This window comes from Calonectris borealis, chromosome 1, assembly GCF_964195595.1.
Source record: "Calonectris borealis chromosome 1, bCalBor7.hap1.2, whole genome shotgun sequence".
Taxonomy (NCBI): Eukaryota; Metazoa; Chordata; class Aves; order Procellariiformes; family Procellariidae; genus Calonectris; species Calonectris borealis.
This window is the reverse complement of record NC_134312.1, coordinates 51110818-51136844: the sequence shown is the minus strand read 5'-3', so window position 1 is coordinate 51136844 and position 26027 is coordinate 51110818. Positions and strand designations below refer to the sequence as shown.

Genomic DNA, 26027 nt, shown 5'->3' with positions numbered 1-26027 from the left:
GTGACATGTGTCAAGAATATATTTCAGGGCTGAACTTTGGGCAGGTATCTTCCAGACTGTCCATGAAACCTTAACTCTTCTCCAGAGAGGGCTTGATAGGAATTCAACAGTGAGAATTATGTGCTCTTCTTCCAGCTGAAATGATGGTGTATTGAGTAGTACAGCTTGTTAGGATAGTGTGACAGACTGTGACTGTGATAAGTAGCAGTAAAAGCTGTATGTGTCTGATCTCTTTGGCCTCTGCTTGAACTTTGGCTAACAAGGCATAATTAGGGCATTACTAGCATCATAGTTTGATTCTCAGTGTACAGCATAAGTAATCTATCAGATAGAAGTGCTTGTGCTTATTTTGTATTGACTCAAATAATCTCCACGTTCAAGTTTATTCTGTGCCCCTGGAAGGGCTGTTACTTTTCAGGGCAGGCAGAATGAGCAGAGAAGAATTGCCCTTTCAATAGCGGTTTCTAACCTGAGTTACAGCAGAGCCAGGATTCTTCTGTATTGAAAGCAAAAGCAGCGTGTGAAATCTTTGAACTGTGAATGTACTTGATTGCTAATTACATGTCCTTGTATTTGTTCAGGTGACTTGATCTTCTGGGATGTGAGCAGAAAAAGCGGATGGCGTTGTAGATTAGTTATAAGTTAATTTTTATTTTGGGCTCTCCATACTCATCGTGAACAGTCATCATAAAATGGATGCTTTGGGCAGTCTCCTTCCTCCTGTGGTTGGAAATGGTGATACGGCTAATTCACAAGAATTACAAAAACTTCTGATTGATGAAAAAATGCGATGTGAACACCATAAAGCAAATTATCAAACTATAAAGGCAGAACATCTAAGGTACACTAATTTAAACAGGTTTCTTCATTTGAGCTGTTAAAAGGTGAAGCTAAATGTTAGATGGAAGAGATTTGTGTGTGTGTATCTGTGTTAGCTATTTCTGTATTTAAGAACAGATTTGAGCATTGTTCATATTAGAAAATAAACAATTCAAAATACCTTAAGACATTGCAGGTTAGGTTTCTGAAATACTTTTTATGCTTGTAAATATGGGATAACATTTCAGTATATTACAGGAAGAGGGTATTAGTAGCTTAGTTCTAACTTGATATTTTATGTTTGCTTCTGCGTGTGAATTTTTTGAGCTTTAAGATCTAATTTTAAAGGATAAATATAAAATAAATATGTATTTTATCTTGCAGATTACAAGAGGAATATACAAAATCACAAGATGAACTGAAGCGGTTGTTAGTTGAAAAGCAGACTGTACATGACAAATTTCAGTTTCTTCTTGCTGAATATCGAGAGGAGTTGCTGGGTAAAACACAAGAGCTGGAAAAACTGAAGATGCAGGTGAGATAATTTACTGGCAGGACTTAATATGAATTTTAGTCCTGTAATAGAGCCATGCTTATATTTCTGTTTGTGACATGTATATACCTAGCTTGAATATATTTCAGATATCTTGAAACTCACCCAACCTGAGTAATGTTTCTTCTCTAGAGTGACTATGGGATGAAATTATTGTTTTCTTGTTTAACGGAATCTTCCAAATCCTGTTTTTATGTGCTATGTTAATAGTGAGACCCTCAGTCTCTCTCTGTGCGTACTCTCCTGTTATGGGGAGAATCATCTGCCCTGGAGGATAACTTAGATGCCTAAACCTGTTGGGATAAGTGACTGGAAAAATTTGTTTCTCTTTGTGATGACAGCTTTCCGCATCTTAAAGGCAAACAAAAAACCAAACAAAACCTCCAACATTTAAGATAACTTGGGTGACACTCTGTATAACTGCTTGTTTCCTTAAACTAATGCAGGACACAGTTCTTAGGAAACAAATATAGCATCTAACAAAGGATCCCAGACTCCGAATGGAGGAGATATGACCCGGTACCATAACTAGAATTAGTTTTCGGGGATTTCAGGGTACACGTAAGTGGAAGAAAAGTAGAATAAATTAGAATATGTCATAGGTTGTGGATGAAATTTTTTTTAATACTTTTTCTTGGTAGATAGTTTGCTGTATTAACCATACCCAAGAAAACTTTACAAAATACCATGCAGTATGGAGCTTAAGGCAGGGAATCTTCCCTGATCTTAGTTGCATTTCAAACCAGTACCCATGTATTTGTTGGAGAACATGTATCTAATGTGTTTTTCAAAAAAATGGTTTGGTGTTGCTCATTTTGATTCTTTGGGGTTGGTTCACTTACTGTTTAAGTTTATCCAAATGCTAATTCTTTATCTTTTATGAGAGACCACTTTTCCTTTCCCCCCTGCCCCACAAAGGAGATAAATGTCTTGGCAATTCAGCTTAACGTCTGTATTGCGTCTACCAGTAAATACTGACATTTTAAATGCTTCTGTTATCTTCCCAGAATATTTTTAGTTCACTAATATTATGATTTTTTTCTTCTGTAACTATCACTGAAAATTCTTTAGAAAAACATACAAAATTAAGCAGGATTCCTAAAATCGTATTTGAAATACTTTATTCCTGACTATTTGTCCGATTACAGTGTAAATAAATAAATATGACTAGTTATTTATGTACCTTTCTGTCTTAAGGTGCTAACTCCTCAAAAATTAGAACTGTTAAAAGCACAAATACAGCAGGAATTGGAATCTCCTATGACAGAACGTTACCGGAAGCTAGAAAATGTAAGTACTAAGTATTGAAATTCTGTTTCATTTAGAGTAGTGGTCACCAGTTTATAGTTGTTCCTAAAACCTTAGGAAATTAAAACTGAAAGGGGAGCAAAGTATGACATTCTTTGCTACTGTCCAGTACTGTTGCCCCAGCCAGCGAAGGTTGAAACCCTAGATGAAGGAGTAGGAGGGATTCAGTTCATCAAATATAACTTGTGAAATGATAGGAAGATTGTATGGGCATTTGAAGGAAATAAATCTGAAAACTTCTCTGATTGATGTTTTTAATCTTTTTGTCTAATTTAGGAAGTAGAAAAATACAGAACAGAATATAACAAACTTCGTTATGAACATACTTTTCTGAAATCAGAATTTGAACATCAAAAGGAAGAACATGCACGTATTTTAGAAGAGAAGAAAATAAAATATGATGCTGAAGTATGTACATTTTAAGCTACTGTAAAATTCTATCTGATGACAAAGCTGCTTGAACATTGTGAAAATGTTGGTACTTGATGAGTTGTCAGTTTGACACCATTTCATAATGTAGTGTTTGTTTCCGTTCTCTGAATTCTCAGGACACTTTTATGACTTAGCCTAAAGCTATTTCTGTAGTTTTTTTTTCAGTCACGTGTTGCAATATGATTTGTGCTATTATAAGTAAGAATAGACTTGCCCTCTGATAAATGACAGCTAGTAGCTTTGCTTAATGCTTTTTTTAATCTCATTTATGATGGAATTTGAGACACTACGCTAATCTTAAATTAATAAGTTATCTGAGCAACTGATGTAAGTTTAGATTTTAAAACTAATCCAAGAAGAAGGCAGCAGAAAATATTGTTAATATCAGACAAGGGTACACTTTGCGACTAAGTTGGATCATGACAGTGGTGGTCAAAAAGATGCTGAAAATTTTGGTAACTTTATTTCAGTTGTATTAACTCTTGAATAAACCATTCATGAATTTTCTGTTTCAGAATTGGACTTTGAAAAGTGTAGCTAAATAAATTGCCAGCTTATTTATGTTTTAAATATATGCAGCAGTGTAAATGAGTGTTGCATATGTCATTTGCATATTCATTTAAGTATTTGTCTGGGAGCATATATCGGAAGATGCCAGATTTGAATGTATTAGCCCAAACATGAGACACAAATCAAAGCAATCATCGCCTTCAAAATCAATCCAAATTTGCAAATGCAATGCATTAAAAACAGAACAGTTGTCCTTCCCAGAGCTAAACCCACATGCTGCTTTACAGCCTGCCTCTTTTGTGGTCTTGTTGAGTTTGTGCTAGTCCTGCGCTAATGAAGAGAATGAGCCCAGGGCGCAATGTGATCTAGTTTCTCTTCTCTTAGAGCCTTTTTAACCTTCCATGCCATTTAGCGCAAGGACGCTACAAAAACATCCTAATTCTTAAATGATGGCTTGGGCATGTCATGCAGTAAGTGTTTGAATCTCCTCATAAAAGGGATTTGGAGGACTTTTGCTGCAGAAATTGGCTTTGCTCCATAGAAATCACTGATGCAACTTCTAAAAGCACTGCTGCAGATCAGAGTTTGGACTAGTCTCCAAGTATCAAGAGAACTCGTACATAGCTTACTTTCTCACTCTTTTGACCCCAATTTTACATTCACTCCACGTAACTAATTTTGAAACACTAGAATCTATATATTTATGTTTGTTAGTTACAGTCTCAAGATTAGTTTGTACCTATCGTACTACCTTGTAACAGAAAGTTTTGTTTTTTTTTTTTTTTTTGCTTTATTTTCTGTCTGACAGGGCCAAATCATGTTGGCTGTCTTGTGTTACTAGCAGATTTGAGTTCTGTTGTGGTTATAGAATTGTGGAATCATAACGTAAGTTGGAAGATACCTCCTTCTAGTCCAACATCCTGCTTAAAATATTGAAGTGTAATGATATCAAGTTGCTCGGGGCCATCTGTGAGGATGGTGATTCCACAATCTTTCTGGGCAAACTGTTCCAGTATTTAATCATCTTCATGGTAAACTTTTTTTCCTAACATCTAATCGGAATTTCACATGTTCCAACTTGTGTCCGTTGCCTCTCTTTCCATCACCATGCATCTCTGAGAAGAGATCCATCTTCTCTGTATCCTTTTGTCATGTGTACAGAGGAATAACGTCTCCCCTGAGCCTTCTCTTCTCCAAGCTGAAGAGGCGTAAATCTCTCAACCTGTCCTTATATGTCATGTTCTCCAACCCCCTGACTGTCTTGGTGGCCATCCACTGGACTTGCTCCAGTCTGTCATTATTCTTTGTGTACTGGACACAGGCTCCAGATGCAGTCTTACAGGCACTGGAAGGGGACAAAGGATTACTTCCCTGGATCTGCTAGCTATCCTTCTGCCAATCTGCCAGGATGCAGTTGGTCATCTTTGCTGCAAGGGTACTCTGCTTACTAATGCTCAGCTTGTTGTCCACTAGGACCCCCAGATCCTTTTCCATGGAGCTGCTTCCTAGACAGTTGCCCCCAGCCTGTACTGTTGCATTGGGTTACTCCATCCCAGGTGCATGACTTTGTACTTGCTTTTGTTGAAGAGGTTCCAGTCAGCCCATTCCTTTAGCCTGTCCAGATCCCTCTGAATAGCAATTCTACTTTCCAGCACATTGACCACTTCCCCCCAGTTTGGTGTCATCCGCAAGCTTGCTGAAAATGTACTCCATCCCATCATCCAGGTCACTAATGAGGACAGGTCAATCAGTATTGGACCCTGTACTGATCTCAGAAAGACCCTGCTAGTTACAGGTAGTCAGCTGAGTTTTGCACCACTGATCATCACTCTTTGAGCCTGGCAGCCCAGCCAGTTTTCCACCCATTTTATCATCCACTTACCCAGCCCACATCTCACCAATTTGGTGAGAGAAAAGTCTATGGGAGACTGTATCAAAGGCCTTGTTAAAGTCAAGGTATACGAGATCCACTGCCCTCTCCTTGTGTGCAGTGCCAGTCACCTCTTTCTAGAAAGCAGAGAAGTAGGTCAGGCATGATTTGCCCTTGGTAAACCCTGCTTTCCACCACCTTGTCTTTCATGCATTTAGAAATGGCTTTTAAGAGGTTTTGCTTCATAACCTTCACAGAGACTAATGTGAAGCTGACTATCCTATAGTTATCTGGATCCTTCTTCTTGACCTTTCTGCTCTTGATGGTGGATGTGCTGTCTGCCTCTTTTCAGTCATCAGGAACCTTCTCTGATTGCCATGACTTTTCAAAGGTGATAGAGAACAGCCTTGCAATTATATCAGTGAGCTCCTTCAAAAGGCTTTGATCCATTCTAAGAACTTGTGTGTGTCCAGTGGATTAAATTATCCCTGACATTTTCTTCCTCTGCTATGGGTACTGTTTTACTCCCACAGACTGCTAAGGGGCTCAGGGACATCTGAGGCCTGAGAACAAGCCTTATCTGTGAAAACTGAAGCAAAAAAGGCATTGAAGAATGGGTCCGTTGATTTTCCTAGTCTAAGAAACAAAATAAATGTGAATGTAATTTCTTAGTATTTTAAATGCACGCTGCTGCTCTTTCCTGAATTGTCAACTGCTGTATTTGTTGCTGCCTGATACCTAACCAATGTAAAAGCTTTTATTTTTCTTATTAACATTATCAGATTGCAAGGTTGGATAAAGATAAAGAAGAACTCCATAATCAGCTCCTTAATGTTGATCCCACGAGGGACAATAAACGCGTGGAGGCACTCTCTAGAGAAAAGGCACAACTGTATCAGAAATTAAAAGGCTTAGAAGCAGAAGTAGCAGAACTAAGAGCAGAAAGAGACAATTGTGGTGTGCAAGCAGAAAATGTTCAAAGAGTACAAGTACGACAGTTAGCTGAGATGCAGGCTATGACAAGGTCTCTAGAGGTAAGATTGGTTTTTTGTTTTGTGTTTTGTTTTTTTTTTTTTTAAATTCTGCTCCCTTGTAGAGTGTAGTGAGAATAACGCTTGGCCTGACAGAACTGTCACTGAAGTCGCTGATAATTTTGCCATTGACTCCACAATTAGAATTTGTACATTTCAATTTAAAAACAAATTGTAAGTACATTGGGAGTCATGTACTGCCAATTCAACTTTGGAAAGGTGGAGAGCTCAACTGAGAGATTCTGTTGAATGATCTCCTTTCTAAATATGCGAGTGCTATGTTTGTGATGTTTGCAGTCAGTAAGATGCTCATGTCAGCATTTGTCCCTTGGCTGGAGTTAGAAACCGATGACAATATGTTAATAATCTGCTACAATAAGTTTTTTTATTCTTTTCAAAAATGTCATATGATGCTCCCCTATTTCTTTAATCCTTTCCTCGTGTGTAGTCATCTTTCTTGCCTACCTGTGTCTCTTCTTTCTCCAACACATTACTGCAATTGTTTAGTTCTTGGCTGTTGCTCTCCCTTAAAGAACCTTTGGTATTTCTGGCCTGTTGTATGTTTCCCAGGGTTCCACTGTATTCCTCATCTGTGGTCTTCAGTCCTCCTGTCAGTGCTTGCTATCTCTCTAGGTAGTGAGTCTTTCCATGTAGATTTCTCGCACAGTTGCAGCATACAGATAGACAGTTCATTTTCCTTTTTACTGTTATCAGTGCTGTATACCTTTATTACAAAATGCTCTGATCACAACTTAAAAAGAAAAGTGCTGTAATATTCTCAATTTAGAAAATTTTAAAAAAAGACGTGCTGGAAATAGGTCAGTTCAGAAAAAGGAGAGTGAAATCGTAGGTTAGATTACCTTTTTGATACTTAGTAAAGCTCAGGATCTTGAGTCTATAATACACACAGTAATTGCATTTTATTTCCTCTCCATGATGTTAATTCTTCTGTTAGTATAACTGTATAGGCCAACATATGACATCTTTTTGAGCACCACTTATAGTCATACTGGTGTTTACAGCCCAGTAACTTACTGGTAGCAATACCTGCTGCCTCCTAACTAAGTCAGATTACCTCTGCCTCTTCTGAAGTAGGATTGAAAATGTGTGTCATTCTCTGCAGGCAGTGTTAGTAAAAACAGTTGTGACTTTTGAATAAAATGCAAGACCCTTGTATTGGAACATATTGTTGAGCAAAGATAAATATTTATATATTATTATATAATATAAAGGGTCAGTAATATCTGAAAACCCAGATCAATTAAACCTTTCAAGTGAATAGCAAGAGACAGCCCTGCTCCAAAAATCTGACAAATACCTCTTTTATTCAAGGCAGAAAAGAAGTCTGCTGAACTACAGATTGATCGAATTGAGAAAGAACTACGGATGAGTCATGAGCAAAACATTCTCTTAACTAGTAAACTTCACAAATCTGAACGAGAAGTCAATTCCTTAGCTGCTAAAGTAAGTGCTTTTATGGTACCTGAAACACATTTTTCATATCCTGTTATGTTTAAGTTTTTCTTAACTTTATTAAGAATAAAGTAACAATGTCTTCTGCTGTGACTTAAAATGGATTTGGATTTTTTTTTCCCAGTTTCAGTTGGAGGATATAGAATTGTGACTTTACAGGAAAAACATCATCCCTAAAAGTATCTCTAAAGATTGAGGTTATGCTCTTTTTATTTGATTTTCTAGATCTTTTTTTCTGAACAGAACAGGGCTCGAAGAGGTGTCTTTATATTCATGTTTTTAGTACTCATGAAAACAGCCAGCCTTATTTGATAGAAACAAGCATTACTCTTTCACAGTGTGTAAAGTGCAATAGAGCTTTAAATTGATTTTTTCTTTCTTTTTTTTTTTTAAATGGAGTTGTGGCTTCTGCAGATCTTAAAAATATGCTCAATGGGCTATGTTAGCTACAGGAAGCAAGCTGCATTGGAATCACTTGTGGAGATTAGGTTATATTAGAAGCAGGATAGTCACATTAGCATAGTGTTCTTCTTGGGCTAATGCCAGCATAGCTTGTACAGAAACATTTCTGTACAATTTCTGTACAGCACTGCATCATATCATTTTAAGTAGATCATTGTCTTGCAACATGTTTGAATATCTTAGTCGTTCGGTTGGCACCAGATCTTAGAGGTTTTGTTCTATGTTTGTATGCTTTTTTTTTTTTTTGAGATCTTAGAGAAATTTCTAGAAAAATACTTAAGAAAAAAAAGATCAGAAGGCTTCTAGTTTAGGGAAAACCTGAAAGTGCTTAAGAAACTTGACATCACTATTTAGTATTTCAGCATAATTAGATTAGTATGGATGCCAGATTCAGAGTTTTATCTGGTTGCAGTGACTTCTCAGCTACATAACTTAAAAAAGATGGATCCTTTATGCAATTTCATATTTGAATAAACAAGAAAAATCAAAACACTAGTAAACTGTTTTACCTTCAAATGTTGCAGAATAGTTACATTGCTTTATGTAAATTTGAGTGAGGATACTAGTCTTAGTGAAATAGTTACTTGGGTAAATATTAGCTTTTTGCTGTTTCTTATTCCCTCCTTTCTGGAGAGAATACCTGGTAATAAATTTTTACCACATCTGTCAGTTCCTGGTAGCAAATTTAATCCCCTGTGTTTTCTTACCTTTCTGGAGAGGCTTTAGCTAGTTCTGAACTAACTGTGAAGCCGCTAACTTTGGTCTTGTATATCTAGCTGAATGCAGAATTATTTTAAGCTCTCTGTGTTGTCTTAAAGCTATCCTGCTTTTCTGAATATACTTTCCAAAATAACACTGACATGTACTTTGTATGGATATGGCAGTTAATATTGTCATAATATGCCTCAAGAAAGATATAGGAAGGAAGAAAACTTTAACTTCTACCATAGTAGTTCTTTAACAATCTCAGATTTCATTTAAAACAGGCTTTACAGTGCACATTTATGAGTGTGAAGTATTTAATTTTGGTCCTTAATCCAAAAAAGTTCTAATTTACTGTAAGAATAGGATATACCTATACCAGTATTTTAAAACCTCTTTATACAACGTGTCATACTTGTCTGACTTCAATAATAAATAGGAGGGGAAAACTTCTGTTAAACATTTTTTAATCAATTGTTTATCAGAATATATAGAAGATTGTTACGGTCTTTACTTTTTCTATCAGCTGGTGTTCTCTGCTCGCTTCCAGAAGTAGGAGAAAATTAAAATGTTCAGTGGTGTTTCTTGAAGGGAGGAAAGTAGAAACTAATTTCTATACTAACCTCCACCCTTTCTGTATCCACTCAAACTTATTCCTGAGCACAGGTGCACGCATTTGTCTTCCAGATTTTGTGCCTTAAAAAAGCCACCTTAAATCTTTGCAAGTTGCCCTGAAATGTTCTCAACTTAGAATTTAAGCAACCAAATCCACCATGTAGTTACTTAATAAGCTACTATGTCATTCTTAACCTTTTGCCGCTTGTATATGCTAGCAGGTTGTAATTACATTTGTCATTGTGAATGGATTTTCATTATAAGTGCTTTCCTCTAGATATTTAATTCTCATTGACCGTGTAATTACTGCGTACAAATGCCTAAACTATAGAAAGTTTCCGTGCAAGCAGTAAATGTCTTTGATTTGATGTTCTTAAAGCTCCTGTTTTTATGAGGCTATTTGATGTGTATGTCACAGCTGTAGAGAAGTATTTGATTTAACATGCACTTTAAAACTACGAAGACCTGGATTTTGAGAAAGTAGTGTAGCACTCCAGGAGGTCAGGGGGACTGTAAGTAGTTACCAAGTTGAAATTACTTGGGGGAGCAGTTGATACTCTGGTTTTGCATATCACTGTTTTGTTTTACTTAGGGATATTAAATGTAACTTTATTTTAGCTTGACTCTGAGGGATCTTTAGTCAGAAGTGAAGTATGTGTAAACTGACATGCTAATGCTTGAGTTAACGAGGCATCAGGGTCTTACGCAATTTGGATCAGTGTCATAGCAAGATGAGTAGTCTTTTCAGAAATACCCCAATATCCGGAGGCTAGCTTTGTAGAATGTATAGTATTTACTCAGAAACCAAGTTTTCACAGGCAATCCTGCGCATCTGTGCATATATCACCAAGGCTTCTTAAAAAAGTAACTTTTCTACACTGTAGCTTGTAATAACCAGCTGGTTAAAGATGAAATACATGTCAACAGTCAGACAGCCTGGTTCCTGGAATATATGTTGTGTTTGAGCACTTTAATTTTTTTTAATCAGGGAATATATAAAACTTGCATTTCAAGATGACTGACAACTCATTCAGTAATCTTCAGTGTGTGACTTGAGGAATTAATAAAAACCTGTAATAGCACTGATTATGATTTCAGGAATCAGATCATGTCAATAGCTTTAGTGTTAACAGTATCTATATGAAAATTAAAAATTATTTACAGGAGTAGATATTCTGGATTGGCTTCAGGAAAGCAGTGGATGAAAAAAATATTTAAAGTATGTTTAAAATAAGCGTAGTCCATGATTATTTGGCAGATTTTCTTGTTAGCAAAGTATCACGTGAAAAAACTTAACAGTAAAGCTGCACCAATATATATATAATTAATTTAGTTGATTTGTTTTTTTTTTCTAATTCATAGGTAGAAGAACTTAAACATTCATATAAATTGGAAGTAACAAATATCAAACTGGAGGCAGCAAGAACAAAGAGTGAGGTAGAAAGAGAGAGAAACAAGATTCAAAGTGAAATGGATGGTAAAATGTGCAATTAATTTCTAATTATTTCTTTTGTAACTTCTAGTTAGAATACTACAATTATTTTCCTCCAAACATTCCCCAGCAGCCTTCACCACCTACTTCTGGTCTAGGTCACAGATCTGACAATTTATTTTGTATCTGAAATAACTGTGGTGTTTCACTTGGTCTACTAGGTTAAGAAGAACAGTTACAGAACAATTTCGCGTTTATGTAAATTAGTGAATTTGCTACACTATTTGAGCATAATCTGTTTCAAATCATGTACTTCATATGGTTATTTTTTCTATTATTGCCAAATTCTAGAGTCTTTCACACTCTGCTTGAAATCTTAATGTACCGTAGGGCTTCAGTGGTTGTTTTGTTTTCTCATTCTGTGTCCATGGAATTGTTAACAGTTGGGTAAGGCTGCCATGTGAAACAGAATACAATTTCTAGCTTGTTCTTTGAAGAAAATAGGCAATGTTCTAAGCTACCTAATACAGCTGAGTATGTAGGCAACTTGAAATAGCTTTCTAGAGTGAAAAGGCCAAAGCTTTCTAGTACTAGTTATGTGTTGATGATTTAAATCACTACACAGCTTTTAAGTGGACTGTCCTCACTACTTTGCCATAACCCCAAAATACTACCTTCGTTTTCCTGGAATAGTTGTTTCTGTTCACTTGCTTTAATATTAAGTTCTCTGAGAGCAACTGAAAAGTGGTGTTTTCTGTATCGACAATGCACTTACAGGATATTGTGAATTAAAAGTGTTGGACTCTATGAAACATGAAACTAAATACAGACAAGATTTAAGCTAAGCTGAACTTGCTGTGGAATCAAGTTGGCATCACTGAATTATCTAAATAACCAGGAGTCATTGTTATAGCATGTTGGCTTATTTGCCAGTGAACACAGGTGTCTTGGTCACAAGTTTTTCATTTGCATCTTTTGTCTCTTTTGGTAATATGAGTGGATTAAAATGTGAGATTTGTTGTAGCCAGGTTACTATGGTTTCACTGGTAACCAGTTGCTGTTTACCATAAACTTATCCATAAAGAGAAAACAAGGTTTCTTGCTTGACCTTTTCGCAGCTATTGTGGAACACTCCTGGGTTTGTGTGTAGTTGGTTTTTTTTTTTGTTTGTTTGTTTGGTTTTTTTATCCCGACACAACTGCTTAGCAGAAATTGCTTTAGCGTTTAAATCTGTAAAAATATCAACTGTTTAATTATTTTGTATGTTAAAATAATAAACCCTTGTAGACAGAGATTCCATTGTAATGGTTACTCTTCAAAAGTTTTTGAAATGTTGCTGTTATACTAAGAAAGGCCATGTCTCTTCTCTTTTTCTTGGTTTTTTCCCCATTCATTCATTCAGTCATGTGAATTGTGATTTTTTAGCGCCCTTTTATCAATTTATGAAGTTATTTTAATACTGGATTTTATCAGGTTGATATCAATAATGACATTTTAACTTTTTTTAATGTATAATGCAGGATTGCTGTCAGACAAGGAAATTCTTAAGGCAGCTGTTGAACGTCATAAGGTGCTTTTAGTAGAAAAGGATCGGGAGCTAATTCGTAAAGTGCAAGCTGCCAAAGAGGAAGTTTTTGAAAAAATTGCAGCCTTACAGGATGAAAAGTATGTTTGTTAATTTACTGCTCAACTTCTAAAAGAAGAGTGTTTTGAGTAACTTTTAAATATGTCATTCTTAGCAACTAAACACCTCTGGCATTTTGGCATGATTCTTGTGTACATGTTGAATAATATCTCAGGTTAGAACTCGAGAACAGATTAGCTGATCTAGAGAAAATGAAACTGGAACAAGATATGTGGAGACAATCTGAAAAGGATCAGTATGAAGAGAAACTACGTGTTGTACAGATGGCAGAAGAATCTAGCAAAAAGGAACTTCAGCGTTTGCGGTAGTGTGGCTTTTCTAACCTTAAGACAAATTCCTCATTTTTTTTCCCCTCTAATTTCTTTACAGTTGTCAGTATAAAAGTTTACTATTCATAGATATACAAATGTTCGTTATGGTAAATTAAACAAAATTATCTTTGGCATTGTGTGAAAATAGGGCAGAAGTGAAAATGTGCTGTTTAAAAAAAAAAACAAAAAACAAAAAACAAAAAAACCCAAAAAAACCCCAAACCTTTTTCATCCAAACCTTTAAAAATTATATGATTTTAATGAACATTTTAAAGACGTAATTTTGCAATACTCGTGTTTGTTAAAATTGGCTGCTGGCATAGCTCCAGCATTGGAGTAAACTATTTCTCTTTCCACAATGGCACCATATCAGCAACTGGCAAACTGGGATCCTAATACGATACCTCTTTGAGTTGGTTAGTATAGTTCTCAGTGAAGTTGTTTTACTATAGTATTTGTATGAAGGTCAATATGATAAAATGAGCAAAAGTCATACTCCAAAAGCAAACAAATCAACGTATTTCTTACTCCTATGTGAATTCTAATAATCAATAAAATATATTTTTAATCATTGTTTGGTTAAATACTTATCAGCCTTTCAAATTATGCAATATATTCTATTGTCAGACTGATTTTTCCTAACTTCTAACATCTATATTTTAATTAGATAAAAATAAGGATGTCTTATACAATTTTAGATTAAAAATTCAGCAGCAAGCTATTCAGACAGAGGAGTTGGAAGAAAAGAAACGTGAAAGTGCTGATCTGAAACAGGTAAGGTTTTAGTGCATTGTAATGTTTTATGGAGAGATACAATCTTTCCTGCAGTTACCATGTCCAGTGTTTGAAGATTAGATTGAATTTTTAAGGCCTTTTTTTCCTAAGGGACAAATTGCATACAATAGATATTTAAAAGCAAAAAGTGTTCAAAAATCAGTCATGCTTTCCTGGACCTTTATAGATGGATTACAGCTTTTTGCTTCATGTGTATTGTGGGTATCAAGGATTTCAAAGCTGAATGTTTATAGACTGGTATATTGAATATGGTTATGCACTATTTAACTGGAGATTCAGTTTCCATGGAGACTTATAAATTGTTTCTAGGTAATGCTTTGCATTTACACTGCATCTCTTATCTGAGGTTCTTCAAGTGCTTAACAGGTGTTTCATAAATGAATAAACTAGTGTAAAAAGGTATATTTCTATTGCAGAGTGAATTGATGGCAGTGTTGAAAATAAAACCTAATTCTTTTAACTCCTGCTCGCCTACGGTATTTAGTAGGTAAGAACATAGCTATGCATTAAATTAGTCTGCAAGCTGTGTGCACTTGAAGTTCAAGGCAATATTTATTTTTCCTCCACAAATCAGAAAGTGGGGTATCTGAGTGTGCATGTGGGGAGAGGAAAAGGAAAGGGAAAATCATCCTTTCCATGTGCTGCTGGCTGCAGAGATTGGACTTTTCAGACTCTATACTTGTTTTTGTGAACTGGTTGGTACAGCCACTGCGGGCTGTAACGCATTGTGCATTATGAGAGGGAAGAGTCTGGGTAGCTCCGCAGCTCAGCTACTAAATGTTGTGTGGTGCTCTAGTTCTGTTCAGCCCTGGGGCTTAATGTCGGATTTCTTAAGTTCTAGGGGACACATCAATGACTGAAGATTCCTGCCTCCCTTTCTCTTTCTCATTTTAACTGCAATAGAAAACCTTCCTTGTCTAGTAGTGATTTACTGTAAAGCTTCTGGAGAAGCTTCTGAGTAAGGAGAAAAAGAACAAATAAGAAAGGCTTATGAGAAGCTAATCCAGCCAGTTGGTGTCTGCATTTTGCTCTATCTATCTCAGTATCTCAAAATTAATTTAGTTATTTGCATACCTTCTTAAATGGAAAAAATTCATTTCTTTGTAGCAAATGCACAACATGCAACTCCAGTTTGCCTCACTTTCTCAATCAGAAAATGATTTACTGGAGTCTAATCAGAAGCTGAAGGAAATAATAGAAAGATTGAAACAAGAATGTCAACATGCAAGGACTCAGGCAGAGAAAGCTCAACTGGAAACAGAGAAGTAATTTTTTTCTTCTTTTTGGCTTTACTTTTCCTTTTCATATTGCTTGTATTGCTTTCACGTGGATTCCTTAGTGTGGATTGTAGATGCTGAATAAAGTCTGAAATTAAAAATGAACAGGAAATATTGGACAATTGTAAAAAATGGCTATACCTTCTATTACGCAGTATGTATAAAAGCTTTGCTTGTGCTAACTTCAAAAATATGAGTTTGTTTCCATTCATGTTTGTTAAAATTCTTGACTAGTGAAATACACTATTTTTATAAAATGAGTTCCTATCTATATTGAAGTGAACGTCAAACTTATATTAGTTTAAGTGGATCCAGAGTTTCACACACAGTTCTTTTAAGAGTGTTTAAGCATTAAGGGTGAAAAAAGTGTTTAAGCATTGTATTATGCCTTGATGAGGTTTCGAGGACCCAGTCTGTAAATGTGTATATAAACTTTTTTTTTTCTCCTCCCACTAGATCCTTTTAGCTGATACGAGGCAAGTAAAAGCTTACTGGATATCTTCTAGTTGCTCTCATCAAAATTAAAAATAATCACTTCTGGTTTTTGCACGAGCTTGACCACATAAAATCAAAATATGCTAATAAATACTGAAGGAAAACAAATCTTGTTCAGAGCCCATACAGTAATGAACACTTTCCTGGAATTTAAAGATTAATTTGTCAGTCTGAAATGGCTATTTAATATTTCCTAGACTAATAACCAAATACATGTCTAATTTGTACTGGATTATTGTGTGGTGGGTTTTTAAAAAAGTCGGTGTCCTAGATTAAATAGAAAACTTCCAAGAGGTATAATGTGGCGTTTTTTGTTTTAAGTTTGCTACAGATTGGTACTGCAATTGCTGCTTTGTCATTAGCTTAAGTATTGCTTTTCAGCTTAACGTTTGAAGAAATTATTGCATTAGGACTGCAGAGTATGTTCAGTTGTCAGTAGCATGTTAAATACTTTGGATGTTTACTTTAGGAAGGTGTATTCATATTTTGAGTAAGATTGTCACTGTTATTTGAGATTGTCAATGGCATTTACATATTTATGGGCCATAGACCAGTCAGGAGTAGGTTTTCCTGGGAAGGCAGTGGAAGGAACTTGGCAGTCCTCAGAGATCGTTGTGTAAGCATGTAGATAACGGGAGGTGCACCAAGGCTGATACTGCAGAAATTAAGCAGCTTTGCAGCCTACATGTGAGTCCTCCAGGTCTGTCCTGCTGTTACCCTCGGGAGCCCTGGGATCCGTTTCCATTCTTTTTCTGACTCTGTGGGTGATAGGATCCTTCCTCAGTTCAGTAATTCTTACGAGTTTGAACTCCAAGAGTTAAGGTGCACCAAAGCAACTTGGCTTGAAGAGGAAGTGAAATAAGGACCAAAAGATAAGAAAGCCTAAGATAAAAAGTTTCAGATAAATAAAATAATGCCAGTTGAGCCATAAGTAGGCAAAGCAGCTGCCTGCCTGGCTGTGTCAATCTTAGGCTTGGAAATGAAAATGTGAAATGAAAAAAAGGGCTGAAGGCAAACTATGAGACTGATATAGATCAGAGATGAGCCCAAACAGGCACTTGTTAAGCATTTCAGGAACAGCATTAGTAGCATTTAAAAAAAAAACTCATGGCATTTTTAACCACTGTCTCAATTGAAATTCTTTTGCTGTTAAGCAGTGCTTTTTGAGAAAGCTCTTTGGTTCCTGGGTAGTAGTAGTTATTTACAGTCAACAGCAAGGTACAAAACACACTGGGTCTACTAAAAGAACTGTGACAGGTACCAAGTGGGCCAGGATCCTGGTGCTGAGATGAGAGTGGATGACTCCTGATACTTCTACTGCAGGGAAGGGAAAGGCTGTTTGGTGAGAAATGTATGGAGGTTCATTCAGAGGCCCTGTAGGGAAACTGCATCAGCCCAGGACTGGAGTGTATGGGTGCACTGATACTAAGCCTTGGACCACATTTCTTAAAAACTGCTGCACAGAATCTCACCATTTGATTTTTTGATAGTAATGCAGTTAAATATGCAGTTAGTTCTTGTCTGCTTTGACCCACAATGCAGATAGCCCGAACAAACAACGCAAGAAGAGAGAAAGTGGCTCCTTTCCTATTCACTGCTAGAGAACACAGCCTAATTTTAGTATGTTTTAACCATGCAAAGGCCTAACAGGTAACGTATGTTGTTGGTAGTGTGTATTCAGCTGGAATGTTGTCTAGGAACCATATCGGTGGGAGCTTCCTGTTGTGTTGGCACACACTATTCAAGTCTGTACTTCTCTGTTAAAAAAGCATAGTAGACCGCATAGGGCAGCAACCTATTCTCTTACATCTTACCTCCCAAAGAGATCAGGCTGTTGTCAGCTCTTCTGACAACTGATGTTTGGCATAGGTGTCTACTCTTGTGTTCTGGTGTGATTATTTGATCTAAATTTAGAAATTTTCCATGGATGGTTTGGCAACATGCCAAACCAACAAAGAGCCTACAATTAACTAGCTTATTGGAATCAGTTTTCAAAATATGCCTCGTAGTTGAACAAAACCTAGGATGATGTTAATGCACAGGTCTTGAGCACAATCAAATTTAAATCAGATCCTTCAAGCATATAAAGGTAGGAGTTGTGAATAGATGCATTGTAAGAGCCTGTAGGCATTAATCGAAGGCATTGCTTTGTCTATATAACCTCTTAATCTTTTTACCCGATTTTTTCAAAGGACTTTAGAATACAAACGTATAGAATGGTTGGAGGAGAAGCATGTGCTTACTCAGCACATCACAGAGAAAGAAGAGAAATACAACCAAGTGAAGAACAAGCTATGTCGAGCTGCTGTTGCTCAGAAAAAGGCATGTTGACTCCTCCTTTATGAATGATCCAGCTTATTAAAAGTTCAGCTTTACTTTGGCCAGCTAGCATTGTTTTATTATTAAGAGTTTATTTGCAATCTACTAAATATAGTAACAAAATATATAGGTTCTTTCAGATTAGCATAGAAATAGGTTGAAGTGATATGCAAAAAAAATTACAGCCAACAACTTTGTTATAATGCCATCAAAGATTTTGTGAGGCTTTGTGTGTGTGTATATACATATAGGGTTATTTAAGAGGTGGACTCCTTAATTAGTAAGGATGATGTTTTGGATACCAGACAAATGATGTTCTGCTTTTCCCTGATGGAGTATTAAAATTTCATATCTTCTCCTAAGCTTGCTTTTTATGAAATAACTTGAAAGGAAAAGCTGATTAATTGTTTATAAAAGTTCAAGATTAATTGGCAGTGTTATACATTGGACATACACAGGTTATGAAACCTACCAGTAGCTTTTAAAGTTGTTAAAAGTTGAGGTCAACATGGGGGGGGTGGTGGGAGGCGGGGAGAGGGAAAAAAACATACTTTTTTTTGTCATGTTTATACTTATTTATACATGGTCATTTAAAGAATGAATTTTGTAATTCTTAAATACAGCTAGTGTTTGTTAGTACAACAAGTCATTGACCAACGAGTGACTGACAGCTGTGCATCTTTCAGTCGCAGCTATGGATCATTTCCCATCTCTTTTGTTTCCCAGCATGGGGATTCAGAACCTTCAAACAACACAGCACTTCTTCTTAAGGAACGAAAATCCTAAAAACTGTCATGGCTTTAAAGCCACATGCAGTGTAGATTTAATTTTTACAGGATCTAATCTATCAAGGCATTACTTAGCTCTGTTTGAAATGTCTCTTTGACAGAGAAAGACTCTCAATGATAATAAACAAAGGAGGATGCAAGAGAAACTAGAACTTTTGGAAGCCAAGATAGAAGAGCTGGAAAAAGAAAATCAGGTGCTAAATAGGTAATAAACTTTGCTTTTTCTTGGCTTGAAAAATGATATATGCCCAAGATCTGACTTACAAATATGAAGTAATTTTGAAGATACATGACACTTAGTTTAGTAACTGGAGTCCAATCTAATGACACTTTCAGCATTAGAATTCTTTGAATGGAATCCATTTAGGATGGACAGCTAAGAGTTTGAGACAACTGCAGGGCTATCTCTTCAGGAAGAAATGGAGGAAAAATATCTGATACACAGTTGTGGGAATCCCTTCAAAAGAAGGAAGTATGTAAAAAAGGAGGTGTGGCAGTGAAGCGGTATGAAAAGTACAGTATGTGAAAATAAATGGAAGATGGGAAAGAAAAAGACTTCAGAATTGCAAGAGAAACAGACTTAGCATCCTCTCTGAAAGACAAGCTATTTTTTTTTCTCTTCACTGAGTACCTATGGCGGGCTTGATTCAAATGATTAATTTAATGTGGCTCCTGTGAATGCTATTAAAAGCTTAATTTATTCCATGTAAATTCTAATCTGTAATATAGCAGATAGCTTAATGTGTAGAGGGACTTTTAGCTAGACATGTAGGCAGAAGAATATACACGGATCTTCCATATTCCAGTTTTTCTGATATATAGTTTTCCTTTGTAGGCATAATAAACAGTAGAGTATTCGTGGAGAGGGATGCTTTGTGTTGGGATAATAAAGATTTTGAGCAGAAAGAAATCTCTTATTTCCTAGGCAGAATGTTTCCTATGAAGAATACGCACACCTCCGGAAGCGACTGAAGGACTTGCAACGTAGACACAATGAATTCCGGAGTTTAATTCTGAATCCTAACATACCGTCACTCAATCCAGTCAGTATAACGTCATCTGCCTTGCCTCCTGGGCTTGAAGTGTCCTTCCCCCTTCTTCAGGTGGTGATGTATTACAAGTTGTGAAAATAATACAACAAAAGAGGGTACTAGAACAGTCCTACATTACAGAACTTAGTCTTAAGGAAGGAGTATTTGATCTTTGAACAGAGGAAGGAAACTTTGAGGAATGCTTCTAGCGATGTTCCTTTCCTCGCAATAGGAGGGAGTTCTTGAAAGACAAATGATACATTACAGAATGTAACAAAAGGGCAGTTTTAACCCAGTTCCCTGTACTTTGTCTCTCTCCTGCGAGGCTTGAAATGGCTCCTTTGGGCAAGAAATACCATAGTGGTGTTCTTACACCATGGTTTCATTATTAAAAAGCAGCATTGCTGCTTGATTTCTTGTGTGGTTAAAAGAGTTTTACTTGCTCTGGTGAGCTTCTGAGGGTGAAAATCTCTCTGGCTGAGGTTGATCAGGCTGACTTTACCGATTCTTGGTAACTGAGACCTCAGGTCTGTGCACCTCTTCATCTGAGAGGAGGAATGCCTGCACGCGTATTTCTCATTGATGCTGTTCATCATGAATGTTAGAACAACACCCACAAAACATTGAGGAGTAAAATGTAGCGAATAAGGGTATTTTGGGCTTCACAATTTTTATTTTAAAATCATTAATTAAACAAAATGAAATTATTGTTCATTTTGGTCCCTTGTAGGTGTGCAAAATGTACTAATGTACTTTTTAAAAAAAATTATTTCAAGGAGGAACAGCATCAGAGAGAGCTTTCCCTGCTTCGCAAGCGGTTGGAAGAACTAGAAACCACACAGAGAAAACAGCTGCAAGATCTTGGACCATCTCGAGAACGAGTAACAGTGGGTGCACACAGGGACAAGATCGTTGGAGAAGGCGATGCACGAAGTGAGGATTCCAAATAGAATCTGCAAACTCTACATGCTGTTAGTTTTCAATAACTTATCTTTCTTACGTGCTTTTAATATTTTGCCAACAACATGCTTGTATGTGCCTGAATAGCATAAAATATATTCTGCATAGTTTTGTTTTTATTTTTGATAGACTGTCATAAATTATCAAGTATCATGGTTCAAAACAAAACCATTAAAAGATAACTACATTTTGAAATGTTTTATATAAAGCAGGATTATTTGGAACTCAAAACCATGAAATAATCTCTTCACATGAAACTTCAAAAAACATTTATCAAAGTTTGGGTTGTGCTGACATTTAAAATAAAAATTAAGATCAAATTTTTTTGATAAATCCTTTAAAACTTATTTGATAATATCCTCTTACTCCTTCAATGTAGAAGTCACTGTACCAGCGTGGAGTTTTGCTGGGTTGCTGTTTTGATTGTTAACAATGCTGTAATCCACATTTGGATTGTTATTTTGAAGTTCCCATGCAGATAGAGAGGATGAAATGAAGTTGAAAAAGTGCTGAAAACTTTTATTTGCTACTCTTGACAATGTGCCTCTTGTGTTTTTATAACGGGAATAAGCAATAATCGGGTTTTTTAATATAATGTAGTAGAAATGAAGTATAAAAATTGCCTTCACATTATGAAAATGTAAGTTTGTATTTGTTGCTACTGTAATTTGTTTACTTAACTAACATAAAATTATTTATTCAAGGTTGAATATAGTTATTTAAAATCTTTTTTTTCCCCTTCATTATCAGTTTGGTTACAGAAACTAGTGAAGGATCAAGTCATTTTCCTGGAAGTGTAGGAATGATTTTATCTGGTTTTTTTGTTTGAGTTTTGGGTGTTGTGGGTTTTTTTTTTTCCCCCCTTCAAAATACTGCAGTGAAAGTATAAGACAGTGAGATATGCAGTGTGATTTCTTTTAATAGCTTATTCGGTATTGTTATTGGACTGTAGTAATAGACAACTGAAATAACTACATTGCGTATGGTGACGTTGTCATTGATTCAACTTTTCTCTCCAAAGGCTGCATTATTTTTCCATAAAGTACGTAAGTATAAGGATTGTACTGCACTTTCTTGGGGAATTCGTTAAGACTTCTCTGAGGAAAACAGTGTGATTGTTAAAGTAACAGAAACTATTTCTACTGTCTCCTGCAGGATTAATTTGGAAAATCTGTGCCTGAGCCAGCATTGCCACATGTAATGTTGACTAACGTTTACCAGTGTACGATGGTTGCAAAGTGCCACCTCCCAACAGCCTCGCATTTCTGTCCCCGATTCTGGTTATGTGGTCTTCAGTGAGACTTTTATCTGGTGTCGGGGGGCCGGGAGGGTTGTTTATACAAACTAGGGAAGCCTTGGAGGGCAGGAAAAGGGTAACAGCAGGAGGAAGAATGATGGTTATCTGCTGGTTTCTGGGCTCCCTTTCCCAGTCCGTCTCAGGCTCTTTGCGCGAGAGTTATTTTCCTGTCCCTGCAGGACCCTCTCCTGAGAGAATGGCTATCAGGTTATCTCAGGTTTTAAAATTTTTAGCTTTTTAAAAGTATCATCAGCCTTAAAGCAATGAAGTTGTAGTGCGGCTTGCTGAGGGCTGTGTGGAGGTGTAGCGGGCACTGCACCTTCAGCTGCTCAGCAGCTGCTGGGTTTCAGGCCAGCACCTCTGCAGCCCCGGCTTCACCTGATGCTGTGTTGTACCTTCCTCTTTTTTCTACTTCCCGCCTTCAGCGTGACGGGGTGGTTTGTAGCACTCGGTGCCCACCCCCGCGGCTCTGCCTGCAGCCTGGCAGGGCTGGAAGGGCAGCAGTACTTCTCAGCTGATGCCCGTCAGTGTCTTGCATGACCTCGGTATTGCTACAAGCTGTGCTTGCTTGCTTTTAAGTACACAAGTTAATCAAAATAACCTCCAAATGCATTTTATTCTAGATAAACCCATACAAACATCAACATGTATTTGTCATTTGCACTTTTTTTTTAACGATTCATTTTAAACAACAGGTTAACTTCTGTACAACAGGAATTACTTTACACATTAGTAAGCTTTGACTTTAAACTAGATGACTGCAAAATAATGCCCTGTAAGCTAGTGTTAGAAAATACGCTGTTTGCCATAGCAGTTTGCCTGTAAACATGTGAAAATAAGTTCAAGAGAAGTTTGCTTTCATTTCAGAGAATGCTACAAGAATTGTTGGGCTGCCATATACCGCTTTAGTCAGAGGTGGTTCTTTTTCTCCGTGTAACAGTAACGGCGAATTGCAGATACAGAAGGTGTGCCAATGTTTTGTGTGCTGACCCAAACCTACCAAAAGAGCCACAATCACTTAATTATACTTCACATCACTTCGTGAGATCCACTTGATGGGTTACAAAGTCCCAGCATGACTTTAATGGTTTACTAACAGAGTGACGCTGTTTAGGAGGCTTGAATAAAAGGCAATAATCCTATTCCAGGCTGTAGGCGAAGCTACAGGGCCTGCTTCAACATATACTTAATCTCTAGAAATCATTAAAGCTATTGTAGCAAACAAGCAGTAGTACAAATACAGAATAGGACTGATTTTCGTTTCCTCATCATATAAACACATATAGTGAAGTTCACAGGATCAGACCCACGCAAACAGATTATATTTTACAGCTTTTCAAGCAGAATTTTTTTTTTTTCTGCCTGTACAGAAGGTTACTGTTGAACAAAACTATCACAGTTCATTCAAATGCACTGCCAGCAAACACCTGAAGTGGCACAGAGCTGCTGAGACGTCCATCTAACTGGAAAGAGTAATCTGCTCATGCCCCTCCTTTAATATTAATTACTGTGCTTTTTATATGGATTTGATGCTGCTTTAAAAGGTTAAGAATGATAAAAATCAAGCCCTTAAATACAGGTATTCTCAGCTTAAGTGCTACTCAAGCCACAGTCCACTCCTTTAGGACAGAGGGCAAGACAGGTTAGGGTTGGGGTGGTTTTTTCCCAATCAAAATTAACCTTACCACAATATATTGTGCCAGGCAGAGAAGAGAACTGCTGAAAGTACTGCAACATTGTAGTGCAGTTTCCTGAACAAAGCCATACATTCCATCAAGTATAAAGTGTAAACTTAATAGCAAGTGTAAGACTTGAATTAAAAAACAAAAAAAGCCATCACAGTATGGGTTGGTGGCTGCCCTTACTGATACACAAGAGGTACAATTTGTGCAATCACGTGGTAGGGAGGGGGCAGACCAGTAGGCAACGTGGTTTTGTGTTTGCTTTTCCCCACGTTAACAGCCGGCCTTGCTTCTGCCAAAGCGTGGTTAGCGTTCGCCGGCGCTGGCCGGCCGCGTGCCGTGGGATTGCGCCTGGTACCAGTTTCTGGTAGCCATCACAACCAAAGCAGCCAGCTTTAGTATTGTTGTACTGCAGCCTCTGGGCTCCTCCAAAGCAGCGGTGCACACTAATAAACGTTCTGAGCGCTCCGCTGCCTGGGAGCCCGGCGTAGGCGGCGCTGGCTGGTCACAGCCCCAGCATAGGCTTTCTATACTAAATTTGGGCCAGCTGTGCCGTTCACAGCCCGCGGCACCCTCACCGCTGCCAAGGCAGGGGACAGCTCTTCTCTCTCCTGTGGGCCACTGCGCTATGCCACTCACCGCCAGTGGTGGGACCCTCCGGAAACGTCTGGAAATGTATCTCCGTCTTGTCAATGCCTTACCTCAAATCTAAGGGCTGGCCGCAGCCCAAGTGCCTCCAGGTGACTGAAGCAGAGTCCAGGGCAACAAAAGATTTCAGCTCTGTAGTGGAGGGTGGGAGCGTGCTGGTGTGGTAGCAGAGCCAGGGCCACGGGTGCTCCCCCGTGGCTTTGCACAGTAGCCACTGCACCAGCCTCATCTCAGCAGCATGGCCACGCACCTGCTTTCCAGCTGGGCTAACTTTTGCCACCATTGCAAATGTAATGGATCCCGCCTTTGAAAATGACCAGGCCTCAAAAAACACCCCAGCAGGACTAAGGCAGTTACCTCCCCCCGCGACCCTACCTATCACGTTTATATCAAACAGTTTCTCATACAGAGTCAGCGATTACACCAGCCCTCCTGTTCTTACATGTTATTAAACTAACCCTCTTCTGACAAAGCCTTTGTGTGGACAACCTGAAAAAAAAATGCTGGCTTTAGATTTGTGAGGCCCTTGTACACGGATGGCAAGATTGGCCTGGACTGTCGGCACTGATGCACGGGCCGATCGTGCACCCGAGCACAGGTTTGTGCACCAAAGCGCAGCCATCGTCAGCCGCTTCATCAAATCACAACGGCGTTCCGATGCGGTGCAGCTGCATGGAGGTTTCACGCGTGAAGCTGCTCACAAGTGTTTCACAGCTTACTTAAGGATGGAAAGGTAGAAATGTAAACACAGACTGATGCCGGTCTAGCGCCTTTCTCCAAAAGCCTCCCCCCTGCTCAGTGGTTGGCTTTGCTTTGCACGTGGAATTTCTAACCTAAGGAAGAGAAGTCCTGCCATGTGGCACTTGGACTTCAAACCTCAGACCCACTTCTTCTGCTATACCCACTTGTCCTAAGTGTCACTTTGGTGCTGTTTGTTTTTTTTTTTTTCCCCGAACAGGAACCAGTGTACATTTGTCTGGAAGGAAGGAAACTGCAGCTGACCCGTATTCTGAAGCCGGAGCTCATCCTCACAGTTTGACGAGGCTGCTGAAAGGATGTGGCAAAACATCAGCTTTCTCTTTAAAAAAAAGAGCTAAAGCAACTTACAAGTTCACACGTGCAACTCTGCACTTGCAGTGTGTTTTGCACATCTCCTGCAAGCTTGTTTTTAAGTAAGCGGAAGGCTTACTCAGGCAGTATTTTTGAACCAGAAGGTACATGTCTCCAAGTACCTAAAAATGCTGGCCCTGCCAACGCTAGACTCACTTTCACTTTCACATGCCCACGTTTGAATATCTACCCCTGCCCGTACTTCATTCACAAACGCAGATATTACTTGGAATGGTCAGAGTGGAGAAGAGTGTCCAAATGTTTCAAACCCTGTACATATAGTCAGTCAGAACAGTTTTGGGAGCAGTAGCGCTTATTTAAAATCCCCCACAGTGACGCTGTGAGTCAGTGCTCTGCTCAAAGCCATTTGCATTTTTTCTTTTCATCGAATAAGGCTTTTACTTGCTGGAGCTGTTTCTGGACTTCTTCAAACCCCCGTTCTCGCTCGAGTTTGCTGACAAT

General features: G+C 37.8%; 2 protein-coding genes across 5 annotated transcripts in view; one reads left to right on the top strand and one right to left on the bottom strand.

Annotated features, from left to right (window-relative positions):
• Nucleotides 1-21757, top strand: part of CEP83 (centrosomal protein 83) — a 27124-nt gene extending 5367 nt beyond the window's left edge. Inside the window, exons 2-16 of one of the 4 annotated variants that reach the window (XM_075151230.1) lie at nucleotides 582-841; nucleotides 1204-1354; nucleotides 2570-2662; nucleotides 2957-3088; nucleotides 6275-6526; nucleotides 7856-7987; nucleotides 11138-11252; nucleotides 12728-12872; nucleotides 13007-13156; nucleotides 13862-13937; nucleotides 15066-15223; nucleotides 17923-18052; nucleotides 18939-19042; nucleotides 19763-19940; nucleotides 20645-21757. In XM_075151230.1, the coding sequence (XP_075007331.1) occupies nucleotides 693-841; nucleotides 1204-1354; nucleotides 2570-2662; nucleotides 2957-3088; nucleotides 6275-6526; nucleotides 7856-7987; nucleotides 11138-11252; nucleotides 12728-12872; nucleotides 13007-13156; nucleotides 13862-13937; nucleotides 15066-15223; nucleotides 17923-18052; nucleotides 18939-19042; nucleotides 19763-19940; nucleotides 20645-20818 (2139 nt within the window). In that variant the 5' untranslated portion in view covers nucleotides 582-692 and the 3' untranslated portion in view covers nucleotides 20819-21757. Of the gene's footprint in view, nucleotides 1-581; nucleotides 842-1203; nucleotides 1355-2569; nucleotides 2663-2956; nucleotides 3089-6274; nucleotides 6527-7855; nucleotides 7988-11137; nucleotides 11253-12727; nucleotides 12873-13006; nucleotides 13157-13861; nucleotides 13938-14374; nucleotides 14465-15065; nucleotides 15224-17922; nucleotides 18057-18938; nucleotides 19043-19762; nucleotides 19941-20644 lie in introns of those variants that run through there. The other 3 variants (XM_075151241.1, XR_012673828.1, XM_075151249.1) reach the window with 3 other exon arrangements.
• The window catches only part of PLXNC1 (plexin C1), a 73232-nt gene continuing 68960 nt past the window's right edge, over nucleotides 21756-26027 (bottom strand). Inside the window, exon 31 of the mRNA XM_075151202.1 lies at nucleotides 21756-26027. Coding sequence (XP_075007303.1) covers nucleotides 25923-26027 — 105 coding nt within the window. The 3' untranslated portion in view covers nucleotides 21756-25922.